The sequence below is a fragment of the Sarcophilus harrisii genome, chromosome 2 (assembly GCF_902635505.1).
Source record: "Sarcophilus harrisii chromosome 2, mSarHar1.11, whole genome shotgun sequence".
Classification (NCBI taxonomy): domain Eukaryota; kingdom Metazoa; phylum Chordata; class Mammalia; order Dasyuromorphia; family Dasyuridae; genus Sarcophilus; species Sarcophilus harrisii.
In genome coordinates, this window is record NC_045427.1 from 262,366,470 (window position 1) to 262,383,781 (window position 17,312).

Here is a 17,312-nt window from a genome sequence, read left to right on the forward strand (position 1 = left end):
GGCCACAGTTTTTTTGGATTCCTAGTGTATATGTGCCTCAGGCATTGCCCTGTTTAAGGGAAAGTAACCTGGTTTCAGGGGGCGGGGCTTCTCCCGCAATAGACTAGACCCGAGGGTCGGGTCGGCGATTTCCACACCGGGTCTGCGGTAGGCTACACGGACGTCGGTTCCGTGCGCGGGGGTGGATAGGCTGCTTGCGATTGGCTGACACTCTCGGGCCGCCCTCCTCCTCGTGCCCGCCCACAGTCCTCCCTCGGGTCGGCCGAGAGTCTCTGCCTTTCCCTTCCTGACCCCTATCCCTTCCTTCCCTCTCCCTCCCCCCTTTCCCTGCTGCCGCCGCGGCTGTCGCCTTTGCCTCGGGAGGAGCTCGTCCGTCTCGGCGATGGGTTCTCGGGCCTCCACGTTATTGCGGGACGAAGAACTCGAGGAGATAAAAAAAGAAACCGGCTGTAAGTAGGGGCTGCGGTCGGGGAAGAACTGGGCCGGGCCGGGAGTGTGAATACGGTAGCCGCGCTCCCTTTCCAGACCCGCGGGACGCTTACGGCTTCCCGGAGAGCAGGGTTTCGTAGGCCACCGAAGGGACACACCATCCCTACCTCCCCAAGCCGCGGCACCCCGCCACGGTGGTCTGGGAACCTTGTCCACCCCTTGGTCAGTCCGGCCTCGCGCGACACGTCGCCGCCGCCCACTCCACGAGTATGTTCTGGCGGGAGGAGGGGGTGAGCTCGGGTTCGGGGGGCCGGGGTCCGCATCTCGGAATGCGAGCGCCCCTCGCTTTTGTATGCATCGCTTGTTCTACTCCGTCCCCGGTAGAGGACAAGGTGTAACTCTCTAAATGAAGGTCTATCTAGTCCCTCCCCTATTCCAACCCCTCTTTAAACTGAGCGGTGCCCCGGACTCCGCAAGGCAAGCTGCAGCTTCCTAAAGGAGACTGCCGGCTCCCGTGACGTTTCTTAGCAGGGACCTCAACCGCCACCAGCTGGTGGAAATCGGAGATCTTTGCCAGGCGCAGAGTGGCTGCCCCCAAACGGGCAATGAAAGCTAAGGAGTCCGAGCTCCGAGGAGTGACCCAAGACCAAAAACCTGGCCAGTGTGTTGGATCCTAGGATCCCTCCAAGTAGCTCCTCACCCCCAAGTTTTCCCTTGTAAAAAGGAATCCATAGTCAGTCCATTTGAGTTGTCCAAACTTGTTAGCATCACGCTTGCTACCTAATTCCAGAGAGACCGATTTCTACAGCACTAGTGTGCCATATACAGTGGCCTTTCGAAATTGAATGTATTCTAGAAAACTCGGTAAGAATTTGTTCTTGCAGTTGACCCAATGTGCATATCTCCTCAGCCTGGGCTTAGAGATGATAGAGGACTTTTAAGTAAATCCATAATAATAATTTTAGCTGACATTTCTGTAGTACTACTTTCTAAATCTATAAGAGAGGCAGTTGTTGGATAGTTGATGAGTTAGGAAGATTTGGGTTCTAATTCCATCTTTATTTTATCTACCTGTGTTACCGCAATCCAGTCATATCACCCTTTCCAGTGTATTTTCACCTAAAAATGCATTATTATCAGTCTCAAAGGGTTTTTGTGAGGGTCAAATGAAATAATATATGCAAAATTTAAACTGATACGTGTCAGCCACTGTTACTATCAAATCCAGTTCCCTCATTTGATCTTTATAGCAACCCTGTGAGGTAATTGTTTCAGCTATTCTCATTTTCCATATGGAGTAATTCAGACTCAATGAACTTTGGTCACATAGCTTTCCTAATCTTCAGGTGAAACTTGAATCCAGAACTCTCCCTTGATAACCAAGTACAACGCCCTTTCTGTTTTACCAATTGGATGCCCTTACATAGATTATCTTATTTGAGTCTTATCATAACTCTGTGAATTATTACTACAAGTTTTATCCACACTTTGCACAAGGAAACCTGGCTTTAGAAAGTTTGCTATTCACTCATGATTACACAGCTGGGTTAGCTAGTAAAATGGATTTTAAACTTCCTAACTCCAGCTTTAGTGCTTATTCTCTTATGGTAGATGGGTATATCTCCTAAGACTCTGGTTTGAGTTTTCTAAATAAGACCAATATATAGACCCAAGTATTGACCCTTTAATGACATCTGCCTCTCAGTATATATACTGCCATCAAGGATAGTTCCTGAATTTTAATCATCTATATGTAAATTATAGAGAATATGGAATTGCTAGGATTTTAAATGACTGATAATCCTCTTGGGGTAAGTAAAGTACTGTCTTATGCATCCAAATGAGGATTGTGTTGCACAGCTTTATAGAGTCTTAGCGGTAGAAGGGGCCTCAGGTTAAACAATCCTATTTCCCACTCTTTGCAGCAATCTCCCCTTGTACTGAATTCCTAGTAGTCATTCAGTTTCTATTTAAATATCTTCTGTGAGGTGAAGTTTGAATATTGAGCAGGAAAGGTGGCTTAGTTAAATGCTTTTGATTTACAGTATTCATTTGGATTCTTAACCCCAACATTCTTTTTATGACTGGTTCTAACTCTAAGGATAGAGGCATAAGGAGTTCTTGAGTTCTTCAAGCACTTTATTACATTTAGCAATTCTGGCTTCTGGCCACATTGACAATAGGGCAGGATGACAGGAAGAGTTTGTCAATAGTCAGCAGGAAATAAGTTCTTCGAATATACTTCTTACCTCACTCCACCCCACCCTACCTCACCTCTGAAAAACATATCCAATATGAGGAAATGTGAAAGGAATCAAGAAGTTGAAGAGAAGATCCTTCCTTTAAAGTAGAAAAGATAGTAGCTTAGAACTGTCTTTTCTCTGATTAAATAAATAATCCACATATGGGGAGAGGTTAATCAATCTCTCCTAGTAACTATTTTAATGATATGTATTAAATTTTTGTTATCATTTGATTCCCAGTTTCTCTATTAAATTCTCTCTTTTCCTCCTCTACCTGTTGCATGCAAACATGTCTCAGTCCTCTTAGAGAAACATTACTTTCCTGTCCATCAGAATATGCTTTCAGCATGATGAGTGTCCAAGCTTCATCAGATGAGGATTTAAGTGGGTGGGCCAGAAAGGGGCTCCTAGCTTGCCTAGGAGGAATTCTAGCTAGCTCTTTGTTAGAGCAGGAGAGTCAGACATCTCTCAAACAGCATATTGATTTGGAAAATCACAAATTGACTTCTTATACAGGTGGTATACTTGTTTCTTTTATTAAACATTTTCACAATACATTTTAAACTGGAGAGTTTTGCCTTGAGTTTAACACCTTTGTGTGAGGACTTGCATGGTAACTCAATAGTTTGGGACAAGTCCACAGGTATCTTTTTTTTTTTTTTTAATAGCCTTTTATTTACAGGTTATATGCATGGATAACTTTACAGCGTTAACAATTGCCAAACCTCTTGTTCCAATTTTTCACCTCTTACCTCCCACCCCCTCCCCTAGATGGCAGGATGACCAGTAGATGTTAAATACATTAAAATATAAATTAGATACACAATAAGTATACATAACCAAAACATTATTTTGCTGTATAAAAAGAATCAGACTCTGAAATATTGTACAATTAGCTTCTGAAGGAAATCAAAAATGCAAGTGGGCATAAATATAGGGATTGGGAATTCAATGTAATGGTTTTTAGTTATCTCCCAAAGTTCTTTCTCTGGGCATAGTTGGTTCAGTTCATTACTGCTCCATTGGAAATGATTTGGTTGATCTTGTTGCTGAGGATGGCCAGGTCCATCAGAACTGGTCATCATATAGTATTGTTGTTGAAGTATATAATGATCTCCTGGTCCACAGGTATCTTTTTAAAAAGCTTACTTAGCTGTGGAGAAGAGACTGGCAGATATGAAATCATGAAATAGTGATACAAGAGTATCTATGTTTCTGCTAAAATTTGTGCCGTACTGTCTGGTGAGGGTTTGTCGATGTAGGTAACTTACAAAAATAATGAAATATATAAACCAAAGAACAAGCATTGCTTAAATCTCCTACCCCTAAAAACGATAGGAAAGAATGTTCCAAATCATTAATAAGAGAAGTATGAAGCCAAACTACACTGAAGGTTGACTTCACTGCCAGCAAATTAGCAAAGATTATTCATGGTGAGAATGCACAATATTGAAGGTGTTCTAAGAAGAAAGGGATATGGACACATTGTTGGTAGAGCCATAAATTGGTCCAACAATTCTAAAAAAAAAAAAAAAAAATTGGAATTAATCAAAAGAAAATAACCATAAAATGTCCATACACTTTGAATTAGAGATTCAGAGATAGTTGTCCAGGATAATGATAAAAAGAAAGTAACAATATAAATATTTGTAGGAGAACTCTGTGGGTAATGATTAATATTACTATTCTGTATAAAAAAAAAAAAAAATGCATTGTTGACTACAGAAAAGCCTGGGAAGACTTACATGAATTTTTTTTGAAAAAGAAAACCAGGGTAATAACATACACAATGATGGCACTGGTGTAATGGGAAATTATCTGCTTATGTATGATTTTTGCTTTGTTTATTTTTATTCTTTTTTTATTTATTTATTTTGATAAGAAAGAGTCACTAGTGTGGTACATAAGTTATCTCATCTTTACTCTCATTACCTTATTGGCCCATTTCCTTTTCTAGTAATACATGATTATGATGTCTTTTTATCAGTTCTGTTCAAGTCAAGAATAATTTTACATCTTTGAAATTCCCCTTATCTATCATATGTTTTAAGTTGGAGAGCATGGATTTGAGGTGGTCTCTGTGAAAGCTTTATACTGGAATTTGAAATCATATTCTAAGATTACCTTTTCATAGTTCCAACTTGCTTGAAATTCAGATGGTTACTTTAGCTATTTCTCACAATTTGAGCTATTGGCATTAGGTAAAATAATTTTAGGATTAGTTCAATATTATCCATTTTAATCGAACTATAGACCATTTTACTTACACTGTATCAACACTAATATAAATTATTGTCTAGAGCCAAGGCAGTGTTGCATAATGGATAAAGTACAAAACATTTAAATTCTGTCTGACATACACTGGCTATGTGACCATGGGCAAATCATTTAATTCCTTAGTGCTAGTTTAGGCAATTCTTTTAAAATTGAAAAGAAGATACCTTTTCTTTGAGGGTGTAGCTTAATCTTTGTACTTTGGCAGTCTCATTTATCATTTTATATATTTATTTGTATATGTGTGTGTGTGTATATCATCTATCACTACAATCACTGGGTGTATTTTTTTTTTTTGAGTAGTTCTACTTATTGCCATCTGTTCATATAAGTCATCATGTTTATTGTTCCTTAACAGCATAATAATGTTCCATTGCATTTGTGTAAATTCATTTAGGTACTACTCCTTGATTACCACTAAAAGGATGGCTATAAATATATTCGTGTGTAGGGAACCTTTCTTTTTTGTCGACTCTTGCATATGTGCTTAGCAATGGGATCTGTGGGTCTGTGTGTTTGCTCATTCCAAATTGCTTTCTGGAATGGTTGGAACCCCAATAATGACTATGCCACTGTTTGTCATCTTTTCTTGTATTAAGGGTATCAGAAGAGTTTTTTGTTTTATTTTCACTTATTAATAATTTCAAATAGTCTTTCAAAAATAAATGTTAATAGTTGTTAACAGTTTGCAGTTCTTTTGAGAACTATTCCATTGTCTACTTTTGTATTGGCTTTTGTACTTATATATTTCTGTGAGTTTTCTATCTGTGGTGGACACCAAGTCCTTGTCAGAGATTTGATTCAAAGATTTTTCCTGCAGGCTGTTTCCTTTCTTATCCTAAATATGTTCATTTTATTTGTGCAAAAGCTTTTCAATTTCATGTAATCAATATGACCTATTTTGTCTTTTATAATTGCCTGTATCTGTTGGTTAAAGAATTCATCCCCTGGGGGCAGCTAGGTGGCGCAGTGGATAGAGCACCAGCCCTGAAGTCAGGAGAACCTGAGTTCAAAAGTGATCTCAGACACTTAACACTTTCTAGCTGTGTGACCCTGGGCAAGTCAATCCCAATTGCCTCAGCAAAAACAAACCAAAAAATAAAAAAAATAAAAAAAATTAATTCTGAAAAGCCTTAAACCCTTTGACCCAGGGATTCTACTGGTGAACATGTATTTCAAAGACATTAATGACAAAAAGAAAAGCTATATATACATTTCACAAAATATTTATGTAGCAATGGTTTTTGTGCTACCAAAGAATTGGAAATAAAGTAGATGCTCACTCTTTAGACATTAGACAAGTATATACAATGAAAAATAATCTATAAGAATGTGATTACTATAGAGACGCATAGAAAGGCATTCATGAACTGATGCAGAATTAAGGAAGCAGAACCAGAAGAACAATATATACAATTATTCCAACACTATGAATGGAAAGAAAAACAAAATTTGAAGGAAATGAAAATGAGATTAGTCCCAAAAAAGTGATGAATAGCTTCTCCTGTGCCTTTGCCAAAAATAGGGTACTATGGGAGTGAGATGCCATAAATAATAGCAGATTTTAAAAATACATCAATTTTGTAGAATTTTTTTTCTTCCTTCAAACTTTATTATAAGATATTGAATATAATGAGAAATCAATAAAAAACTTTAAGGTTTATTTATTGTGTATATGATGTGAGTTTTATGGCATGTTGTTTAATTTTGCTGAATTTTTTCTTTATTGTAAGTGATGATTCTCTGACGTGTTGAGAGAAGATAACAGTGGGAAATGTATATGATATAAAAACAAGATAATAAGAGTTTATTTCTTTAAAAAACAGTCTATGTTAGACGTGTTAAATCAGGAAGGTTTTCAGGATCCAATTTCCTTCTTGGAAAGAGCACAAGATCTGAAATCAAAGGGTCAGTGTTTGAGTCCTAGCTTAGTCACTTTTAGCTATATAATCATGTCCAAGACTCTGAGCCGAGTTTCCTCATTTGTAATATGGGACTTAGAATATTTGTCCTTCCCACTTCCTAATATTACATATAAACTTTAAAATGTTATAGAAATGTGAACTATTATAGTATGAAATAATGTTTTATTAGAGAAGCTATCTTTCTTTCAGTGATCATGAAATTCTCATTTATATTTTATATATTAAAATGCTCCACAAGGAAGCAATTTTAAACTACTAAGGGTCTTCCTTTGGTCACCAAGAATGGTGTAGCTATCTGGCAGTTGTCCTTAGCTAATGCCTTCTAAGAGAAAAGAGTTAACAGGAAACACAGTAGGGATTGAGTTGATGCCAATAACTTCCTGAACTTCAGCTCCTTTTAAGGATAGTTTGGAATTTTGCCCAAATCCACTCCACCCCCTTTTTTTACCCTCTCAGGGTGTTCTTTGTGTTCACTGTTAGTATAGACTTGGCACCAGCTCAAAGGGTAGTATTACCATTTAAATCCCCAAAGCCCTTTGTAATAGTTTCAATACAGAAATGCCTTTGGAATCCAGGAAATAGGTCTTGGATGACACTTCATTGGAGAATGTTAAATATTGACATTTGATTGTGTATTTCCCCAGTAGTTCCATTGGTATGTTTAAAATAAAAAACAAAATCTTTAAAAAAATTTATAAAATGTTCACTAGTAAAGACTGACCCATTTTACAGGTTATAGTGTATAATGTATATCCCTACAAACTGCCTTATTGGGAGATGGAGAAGGCAATCTTAAAAGCATCATAGAGAGAATTGTTTTGACTATGAGAGGTTTACACCAAAGAATATCTTTTTGTTCAACTTACTTTAAAAAAGGATGTTAATGTTAGACTGAATCCTGGTAGCGAAATTCTAGGACAGTGGTAGATGAGCCTTTCTGTTTTTTTCCCCCTCATTTCTAAAATGGGGTAACATCTGATGATTGAAATCTACCTCGAAAAACTGTTGTAAGTTTCAGTTCAAATACTGTAGACTCTTCTGGATTTGCTAGAGGAAGCCTCTGGATACGTTCAGATTTGGGTACGAAGGGTATTGTTTTCTGGTCTATCTCCTGATCTCTTCAAATTGCTTTACACAAAAACTAGTCCATAAGAATAAATCCTAAGGAGACTGTTGGTATCCTGATAGTAATAGCTATTTTGTGATCTTCTGCCAAATTTTGTCCTGCTCCCTTTTCCCACTTTCCCTTATTTCTCATCGTCACTTTTGGGCGAGTTTTTGTTTTGTTTTTCCTCTGGGGCAAGACTGAGGTGCTTTAGAGAACTAGTTGTGCCTAGGTGCTTATCTACTCCTCCCCAGTGCAGCCACATCTCTGGCAACATTCAGCTTTCCTGGGGACTAGGCTGTAACAAAGTCCAAGCTGGTCACACCCTCTTTTTCTCCTTTGTTATTTCTCCTCCCTTATTCCTTCTGCACAAAATAAGTGACTCAAAAAGCCATTTTTAGGGATTCATTTTGTAAAGTTCTTTGTACTTTTGTCATTTGATAGTGATATAAACTTGCTATTCTGGATTTCTTTTTCTGTGTATGTCTGTGCCTTCCCCAATAGTTTTAAACTCTCCAGGAGTAGAAACTGTTTCATTGTTAATTTTTTTTTTTTTTTTTATCCTCAGTGCATAGTGCGTAGGTTCTTAATAAATGCTTATTGCGTGAATGCTGAATGCGTTGGCATAACCCAGTTCCATAGTTCCCTTACTCCCTAACATATTAGGAACTATATAGTGCTCATAAGAAAAAGGAAACTTATCTTAGATTGGTTTTAAGGCTATGACTACTCTTTACCTTTCCCAAGAGGAATTTTAAGTCTCAAATGGTTGATAAAAAGGAATAAATCCCTTCGTAAGACATAAAGAATCTACTTATCATTCCTTAATCTTTAATACTTCATCACTTAAGTCATTCACTTAGGATAGTGCCATACTGAAACATCAAACTGATGAATGGGTTTGTGGGTGTCATTAATAGATATATTATAAAAAAAAACCAGTAAGAACATAAGAGACTTGAATTTTTTTTTATTTCTTTTTTTTTTTAAAGAAACATTTGGATCCCCTTGGCTAAGAATTTATATTATATAAAGCAATAAAGTATATTGCTTTATGACAAGTAGATTTTTAATCCCAAAAATTCAAACCTATAGGCTTAGAACACAAACTCTTGAGTTAATCTATTTATAAGTTGAGCTAAGGACTTAGCCAAATGAAGTTTTAATTCAGCCCAGACCTTTCTTTATTCATGGCCATATTTGTTTGCATTTGATTTATCTTGCATTTCCTAATTCCTTTTATTTAAGTATCTTTACACACTTAAAACTTAGTTATTAACTTATTTAGCCATGTGACAAATTAGATGTGAGGCTTTGTAAAGGAAAAACGAGGCACATGGTTTGTAATTATAAAATGGTAGAGTCGGGAAGAACAAGTAAACTTGGTCCTAAAATACATTCATACAGTATAGTATTTTAATTTTGTGTTTGACTTTATGGAGGGGAAGACCCTTGCCATATTAATCTAGATCTACTTTTGTATTCCTTAGTCTCCCACAGTCAAATCACCCGTCTCTACAGCCGGTTTACCAGCCTGGACAAAGGAGAGAATGGTACTCTCAGGTAAGCATTGCCTTTCTTCATTCGCTGGACTAGGGCAGACTAGACAATCATTTTTTTAGACCAAGTTACCACTCCTTGAACAATTTCAGTGCATTTGGTTCATTGCATCTCTCCCACAGTGATTTCCTAGGATGCTTGACTAGTGAGATTCACTAGTAACAATCATATATTTTATATTTATTGTCTTTATACTTTTCCTTCAGATAGTTATTTGGCTGTTTTTAAATCAACATCAGGGTAAAAAATAATGACGTGTTGCATATTTAAGTATCAGATAAGTCTGATTGTTAAACTTCCCCACTGTAGGCTTTCAGTCTTCCAGAGTTGAGCTTGTTTTCTTATGGTAATGTAATGTTATTATAAATTATTTCTTACTGAACTCAAATGAGCATTTCCTCTAGTAGCCGTACATCGTGTTCTCAAATTAAGTAGATAACACACAATGAAACTGGTCTTTTTTAGAGGCTGGTCCAAAGAAGGTCAGGATTTCTATGTACCAAGTTTCTAGCACAATCAATGGAAAATAATAGAGGATTGAATGTATAGAAAGAATTTTTAACATTGTAGATTCTGGAAATAAATTGTAGAAAGGAACAGCTTGAACCATAAGACTACTTGGAGGAATTTCCTTGCAGAGAAAGCTATAAGTTCATTAAAATTAAATTTCAAAACTTAATATTCATTTGCATGTGAATCAGGCTAGAAATCTTGGCCTGATCATCTCCAAACACAATTTAGTAACCTATTTAAATATAGAAATTTGATAGCAATCTTCATTTGAAATGTAAACCACTTTAAAAAAGAACTAGCCTGCTTCAAGTCAGTTTCAAATTAGTGCATTCCTTTTTTCTTTGTAAGAGACAATTTTTTTTTTTTGCCTTTTGTTTTGTTTTGTTTTGCTGAGGCAATTGGAGTTAAGTGACTGCCCAGGGTCACACACCTAGGAAGTGTTAAGTGTCTGCGATCTGATTTGAACTCCTGACTTCAGGGCTGGTGGTGCTCTATGTACTGCACCACCCAGTTGCCCCAGGGTCTGGTTATTTGAAGGGAAAATTGTGCTAAGACTTTTGGAACATCCTGTATAGATTTGGGAATCTTCAATGCAAAGTGATAGATAAATTCAAAAGGAAAGGGGGAAAAAAATCTTAGAACTTTGTGAAGCACCAGAAGGAAGGAATGGGAAATGGGGAATGATCCAAGAAGCAAAATTGGGGAAGTTGGAAGAAAACCAGAAGAGAGCAATGTCATGGAAACCAAGGCCAGAGAATCAAGGAGGATATGGTAAGCACTATGGCCCCAGCTACAGAGAAATCACTCAATGAGCACTGGAGGGGAAATAAAGCACACATTAGATTCCTCAATTAAGGGTTCCTTGAACAATTTGGAAAGACCAAGTTGATTTTAGTAGTGTGGTCAAAAAATAGATTGCAAGGCAGTAAGAAATAAATGAGAGATAAAGAAATAGAAACAGTGAGTATAAATGGCTGTTTCTCAGACTTTGGCTATGAAAGAGAAAAATGAAAAAACTTTTGATAAGTGCATACTATATGCCAAGTACTACTAGGTGTTTGGGATAGAAATACCAAAGTGGGAGTCCCTACCCTTAAGAAAACTTATATTTGATTGGGCAAAATAACAAGTGCATTTAACAATGCAAAAATATATACCCAACTATAATATATAGACACACATGTATACATATGTGTGTGTGTGTGTGTGTGAGTGAACTGAGAAGGAAGCATTAGCAATTAGGAATCAGGAAAGGCTTCATTTAGCAGGTAGCAAATAAGTAAAGGAAGTGAGAAAGGAGTACATTCCTAGCATAGAAACAGCCAGGAGAAACACAGAGATGGGCAGTGCCATTTCATGTATGAGGAACTGCAGAAAGGCCAGTTTGATTGGTCCACAGATTTTGTAAATGGGAGTCACATAATCTAGAAATACAAATTCAAATCAGATTGTAAAAGGCTTTAAAGAACAAATGGAGGAGTTTCTTTGGCAATTATATGGAGGATGGATTAGCATGAGGAGATCTTAGGCAGACAAACAAATTATGAGACTTTACAAGAATACCTGGGAGAAGGAGTTAGAAATAAGTATTGTGGGAATTGTACTAGTAAAATGTCTTCCTGGCTTAACAATTTTTTTTTTCTTTTTTGCTGAGGCAATTGGGGTTAAGTGACTTGCCCAAGGTCACACTAGCTTAACAATCTTGAGTTTAAATCTCCCTGTTTCTGAACAGCATTAAGAATGTGTGTCCTTACTAGATAAACTCCTCCTTATGCTTGCTCATTATATAAAAAGTCTTCTAAATGTTAAAACACTATGCAACTTAATTGATTGTTGCTCCTGATCAGCTGATCTCTCTTGAAAAGTAATCCTTAAAAATTTCTAGTTACTGTGTTAGGAAATTGTACTGGGAAAATAGACCCATATGTGATAAACATTTGCCTGGTAGATTGAATAATCTCCTTAAATTCCTTTTAGTCCTGCTTTTTTGATTCTACTCTAGTGTCAGACTTATTTCAGAATCCTCCAGTAGCTTTGACTTTGGTAAAATTGAGTTCTACACAATTCCCAAAATAGAGATGAAATGGTAATAATAATCTCCATTTATAAATAAGTTAATTCACTCAGCTTTGGAATTCTTCCCTAGGGCTGAGCTTATTTGACAAGTGAGCGTAAACTCATCTAATCATGTTTATCTGAAAGTCTGAGCAATGCTTCCTGTCCATCTACCCTGAACCTCTTGGGACATCTTGCCATCCCACTTTTAACTCCCCTTTTCCTCTCACTACTTTCCTCCTCTTTCTTTGATAATAGAAATCAGATCAATACTACTATTGCTTCTGAAAAGGGTATGATAAGCTTCTAGCTCCCCTTAAACACCATCCCTGTGACTACCTTGATGAAAACTCAGTTTTCTCACACACACACACCCCCTCCTTATATGATTTGTCTCCTCTGTTAAAACCATCAGGATCTTGAGGACAAGAACTGTCTCATTTCAATATTTGCATCCCTAGTGTTTCATTACCCATATCGTAGCTATTTGAGTGCTTTTTCATTCATTCATACTCAAGTACTAATAAATATTGGAGAAAACTCCAAGAAAAGTTATTATGGTTAATAAAATCTCATCTATTTAAACATGAGGATGAAATATAAATGAGAACACTGCATTAATTAAGAAAGCCTTGGATTTTATTCTCTTACTAAAAGTGTCTTTTATCTTGAGCTATTATTTAATACCCTTCTGTGATTTTGATATTTCCTATGTAAAATGAAGATAATATTTGGTCTCCTTATTTTGACAGGGTTATGGGGATCAAATGAGATGATAAAGCCATTTAATAGATGAGAAAATGTTCTGTATACAGTACGTATTTAGTACATTTTTATTGAATTGTTGACATACTGTACAAATGTAAAATGTTATTGTTATGAACTATATAGAGGTGTGGTTTTCTTAGCTAAGTGTGACTATTAGAAGAAATAGGGGGAAGGGAGTTTTATCTTTTCATTGAGTATAGAATTATCTAATACATTAACTTCCTGTAGAGGCAAACAGGTGAATAATTGACCAAAAAAAATAGTTTTTTGGACTTGAGCTTAAAATATAAAAATTATGGCTATTTGGTGAGTAGGGAGAAAATAATCTGCTTAGAGATTTGCTTATCTGATCCAAAGAGCCTTAAACAGAAATGGGAGAGTGAGGGAAACAACTATTAGATCAAGATCAAAAAAGTAATGTGCTTGTTGGAGGAAAAACCAGGAATGAAAGGTTAGAGTAATTTACAGAAAATAATAGGAAAGAAAAACAAATTGTTTTCATATCCACAGATCAACATATTAATATACAAATCATGGGGTAATATGTCGATATAGACATTTCTTAAAGTAAAGACAAAAATATAACTTCATAGACATTACTAAGATCCACAATTGAGATCCACAATTTATAACTGGCTATGAGCAAAAGAAAAGTATGCAGCAAAAGGCAACAAAGTGGTATTGTGAAAGAAAAAAATTTATTGTCTATGAAAAATAAAATACCTAAGGGAGGAAGTAGAGTAGAGAGTATATAGGTGAAAATTAAAGAAAGAAGAGTCAAAAATTACTTCAGAGTTAGAATCAATTATAGGGACCTGCCTAAAAACAAAAATGGACTCTGAATTCCTCATACATATCACAAGGCTGACAAAGCCAATCTTCTTGGTATCACAAGTATTTATATGACAAAAGCAAAATAGCTAATACATTCTTGATTTGATTACCAATTATTTTATCTTTCAGAAGGTAAGAGCAATAAGAATTGGTATTATAGATCTAATTTTGTTCAATAAGGAAGAACTAATAGAAGAAATAAAAATTATAGGACTTAGCATGATGTATGAGTTTGTAATAGATAAGTAGATTGCCCAACATAGTTTATGTTATCCATTAGACTTTAGGAGAATAGATTTTGAGGAATACAGAGAAAAATAAATTTAATATGAGATGATAACAAAGAAGTTTGCTTACTAGGGATTCGGGGGTGGGGAGGGGAGAGAATGTACACAAGTCCCTTGAATGGAAAGGGGGGAAGGGAGGATACAGATATGGTATGGATGGCCCAGTGATACTACTGGTTTAGCAAACAATCTACTAATGCGTCTTGGTTGCCTCTAGTGCTACAAGCTTTTGACTAGTTCAAGATATATATCAGAAGCCAAACTTGAACCCAGATTTAAAGCAAACTACAGCTTGCCTGCCACCTTTTTTTGTACAGCCAGTGGACTAAGAATGCTTTTAATATTTTAAAATACGAATTATATTATTATGGCCTTCCAGCCATACGTTGCAGAAAGAAAAGACTTTGAAAAGACTGGTATAGCTATACAAGTTGTTTATGAAAGGACTTTATTTTTAAAGCAGATACTCAAAAGATAGGTGGACCAGGTAACTGAAGTTGAATGAAAAAGTGTAACATTTTCTTTTCAAAAAAATTTCAGTGAGACTAGAGTCTAGATCAGATTGTGGCACCAAAAGTGCCTTTTTAAAAGCTCTTTTGGAATCAAGAGCAGGAGGAGCATGAACAAGGCAAAAATGGGGAGGGGAATAGAATGATATCTGTCCTTTCTCAACCAAGGAGAATGAGCTTCACAGTGAAAAGGATAGAATGAACATGGTTAACAAGTAATTGGAATCCAAAGTAAGTGAAATATGAGCACCTGTTATACTGATAAGTTATAAGGTTTTGAAAGAACTTCCTAATAATGCTAAAAACACAGTGTTCTTTGAGGAATCAAAGAAGCAGAGAGGTACCTTGGGACTAGAGTTGGGCAAGTATAACACCATTTTTCTGAAAGGAGGAAAAATAGATCTATTAAGCTGCAGACCAATGAAATAGATGCTGGTTTCTGGAAAAATTGGGGGGCAGATTGTTAAAAGAACAGCTTGTGAGCACTTTGGCCAACTCACTATTTTGCATCCCTAAATCTCAACAACAGGTGGATTGGATTAAAAGGATTTTTAGCTCCAAGTTTCTGGCACAGACCTCAGAATGTTGGAACAATAGATAATATGTAATAATAATGGCTAGCATTTGTATAGCACTTTTAAGTTTTATAACATGACTTACAAATATTATCTCATTTGATCCCCACAATAACCCCTGGAAGATAAATGCTATTATTAACTTCATTTTACAGATGAGGCAATTAAGAAAGACAAAGATTAAAAAATTTGTCCAGAGTTACACAACTATGGAATTGAACTTGAACACAGGTCTTACTGATGCCTAAGCCTGCACACTATTAAATGGCCCACTATTTTCATCTAATAATATAAAATCTAATGGGTATAAGTATAAAACCCTTAAATGTTGGTTAAAAATTAACTCTGCAAGTACCAGATTAAGAAGACAAAGACAAAAGGTTTGGATGAAGTAAACTTGAGGGTTTTAGTGAATTTTGAACGATAAAAATATCCAATTTGGTGCCACAGTTGCATCCCCACTCCATTGTAGCATGTGGGACTTAACATGCACTGGTGGTTCATGGCAGTTACTAAGATCAGAATGAAAGAACTTTTTTGTTTGTTTTTAAGAGAAAAAAGTTATCTGGAATGAGTAAACAAGTTTTAAATACTATGAGTTTATTTGGTGAAGCCAAAATTCATAAGGTAAAACCAAGAGACTCATCATGGAATCAGTCAGTAGTGAATAAATATCTGTTAAGTTTCTACTGTATGTCAGGCACAAGAATGTAAAAAAAAAAAGAAAGAAAGAAAGATAGTCCCTGCCCTCAAAAAGCTTGTAAACTAATGGGAGGGAGACATGAAAGAACACACAAAAAGATGTTGAAAGGGAAGGGATGCCATACCAGAGGATACCCAGAGCAAAAGCATGATGTTAATGTTTTATGTTATTGAAATCAAGCAGAGACTATGAAGGGCTCAAAGAATGCACACTGGGTCAGTCAACATGCTGATGAGCTTATGGGGAAGAAAGTCATAAAACTGCCAATGGAAAATGAAGATATAGTAAGAGTGTGTATAGAAGCTGTCAGTGTAAGTAGAACCTATATAAAATGGAAACACTGTGCCCTCAGGGAGCTTATATTCTATAGAACAAAGCAACATATACATATCTGAGTAGAGAGAGAGATGTCCACAATCCTACATAATTAGGAAGGAAGTACTAGCAGCTGAAGGAAAAGATTTATAAAGGAAGTAAAATTAGTAATGAAGGAAGCTAAAAATTCTAAGATTCAGGGAGTGTGTTCCTGCCCATAGAGATGACTGGAGCAAGGAGGCCAGCTTGATTAGAGCTTAGAGTTACTTATAATAAATCTGGAAACATCTCCCTACCTTTCCTTGGTCTCCCCCCTTGGAGTAAGTGTGGCTGCAGACAGAGGGAGCCAAAATAATCCAGTGCTCAGAACAAGAGAAATGATCATCGATGTGGTCCTGATCAGACCACATCATGTCCAATTCCAAATGCCATAGTATTTTTTCTTCTATAAAAAAAAAAAAATAACTAACATTTATCTAAGTCTTTAAGGTTACAAAGCACTATGCTTACATCATCTCATTTGAGTTTCACAGTGACTTTGAGGTAGGTAGCTCAAAGGGGCTTTTGTGGTTTTCCTGATGTCACAAAGTGAGAAATGCCAAAAGCAGAACTCAGATTTAAGATTTCCTGGTGCCAGGCCAGCATTATCCACCATGGAATGCTGCTTTTCCTGTTTTGACACCTTAAATATTTCTCAACAAAATCCCTCTGCAAAATATATTCAGCCTCTTAAATAATTATGTTACCAATTCATTAGTCTCTTTTATCTTTGGCTTTTTGATATTAACATTGATTTGTATTTCACTGGAGTTTTGTTGCTTCTTCATGTTGACTTTCCATTACATTAATAGATTATAGTTAAACTAGATGACCTCTAAGGTTCCTTTTAAAGAGATCTTAAAGGATACCTACTACACTCCCTTCCTCATTCCCCACCCCCACCCCCCTTTTTTTAAACAGTTGAAGAAACATGACTCCCAAAAGTATTTTCTCATTTGGGTTGTAAGTAGCAGAAATTAGATATGTAAGCCCAAGTCTTCTAACTCCAAACTCGGCATTCTTGACCTTACCATGTTGCTGAGTACATTTTGTTCCTAGATTTTTGTCGCCATAAATAGTTCCACTCAATATTTTTTGGTACATAGAGGTCTTTTGTTGATGTCAGTGACCTTTTCAGTGGTGAAATCTCTGGGTCAGGAGCGGGAACAATTTAGCAA

At 36.3% G+C, this 17,312-nt stretch overlaps 1 protein-coding gene across 3 annotated transcripts in view; it reads left to right on the forward strand.

Moving 5' to 3' along the window:
* Positions 1-225: 225 nt before the first annotated feature.
* Positions 226-17,312, forward strand: part of CHP1 (calcineurin like EF-hand protein 1) — a 45,889-nt gene continuing 28,802 nt past the window's right edge. The window contains exons 1-2 of one of the 3 annotated variants that reach the window (XM_003755995.4): positions 226-449; positions 9,467-9,539. In XM_003755995.4, the coding sequence (XP_003756043.1) occupies positions 383-449; positions 9,467-9,539 (140 nt within the window). In that variant the 5' untranslated portion in view covers positions 226-382. Of the gene's footprint in view, positions 450-9,466; positions 9,540-12,881; positions 12,919-17,312 lie in introns of those variants that run through there. The other 2 variants (XM_031952115.1, XM_031952114.1) reach the window with 2 other exon arrangements.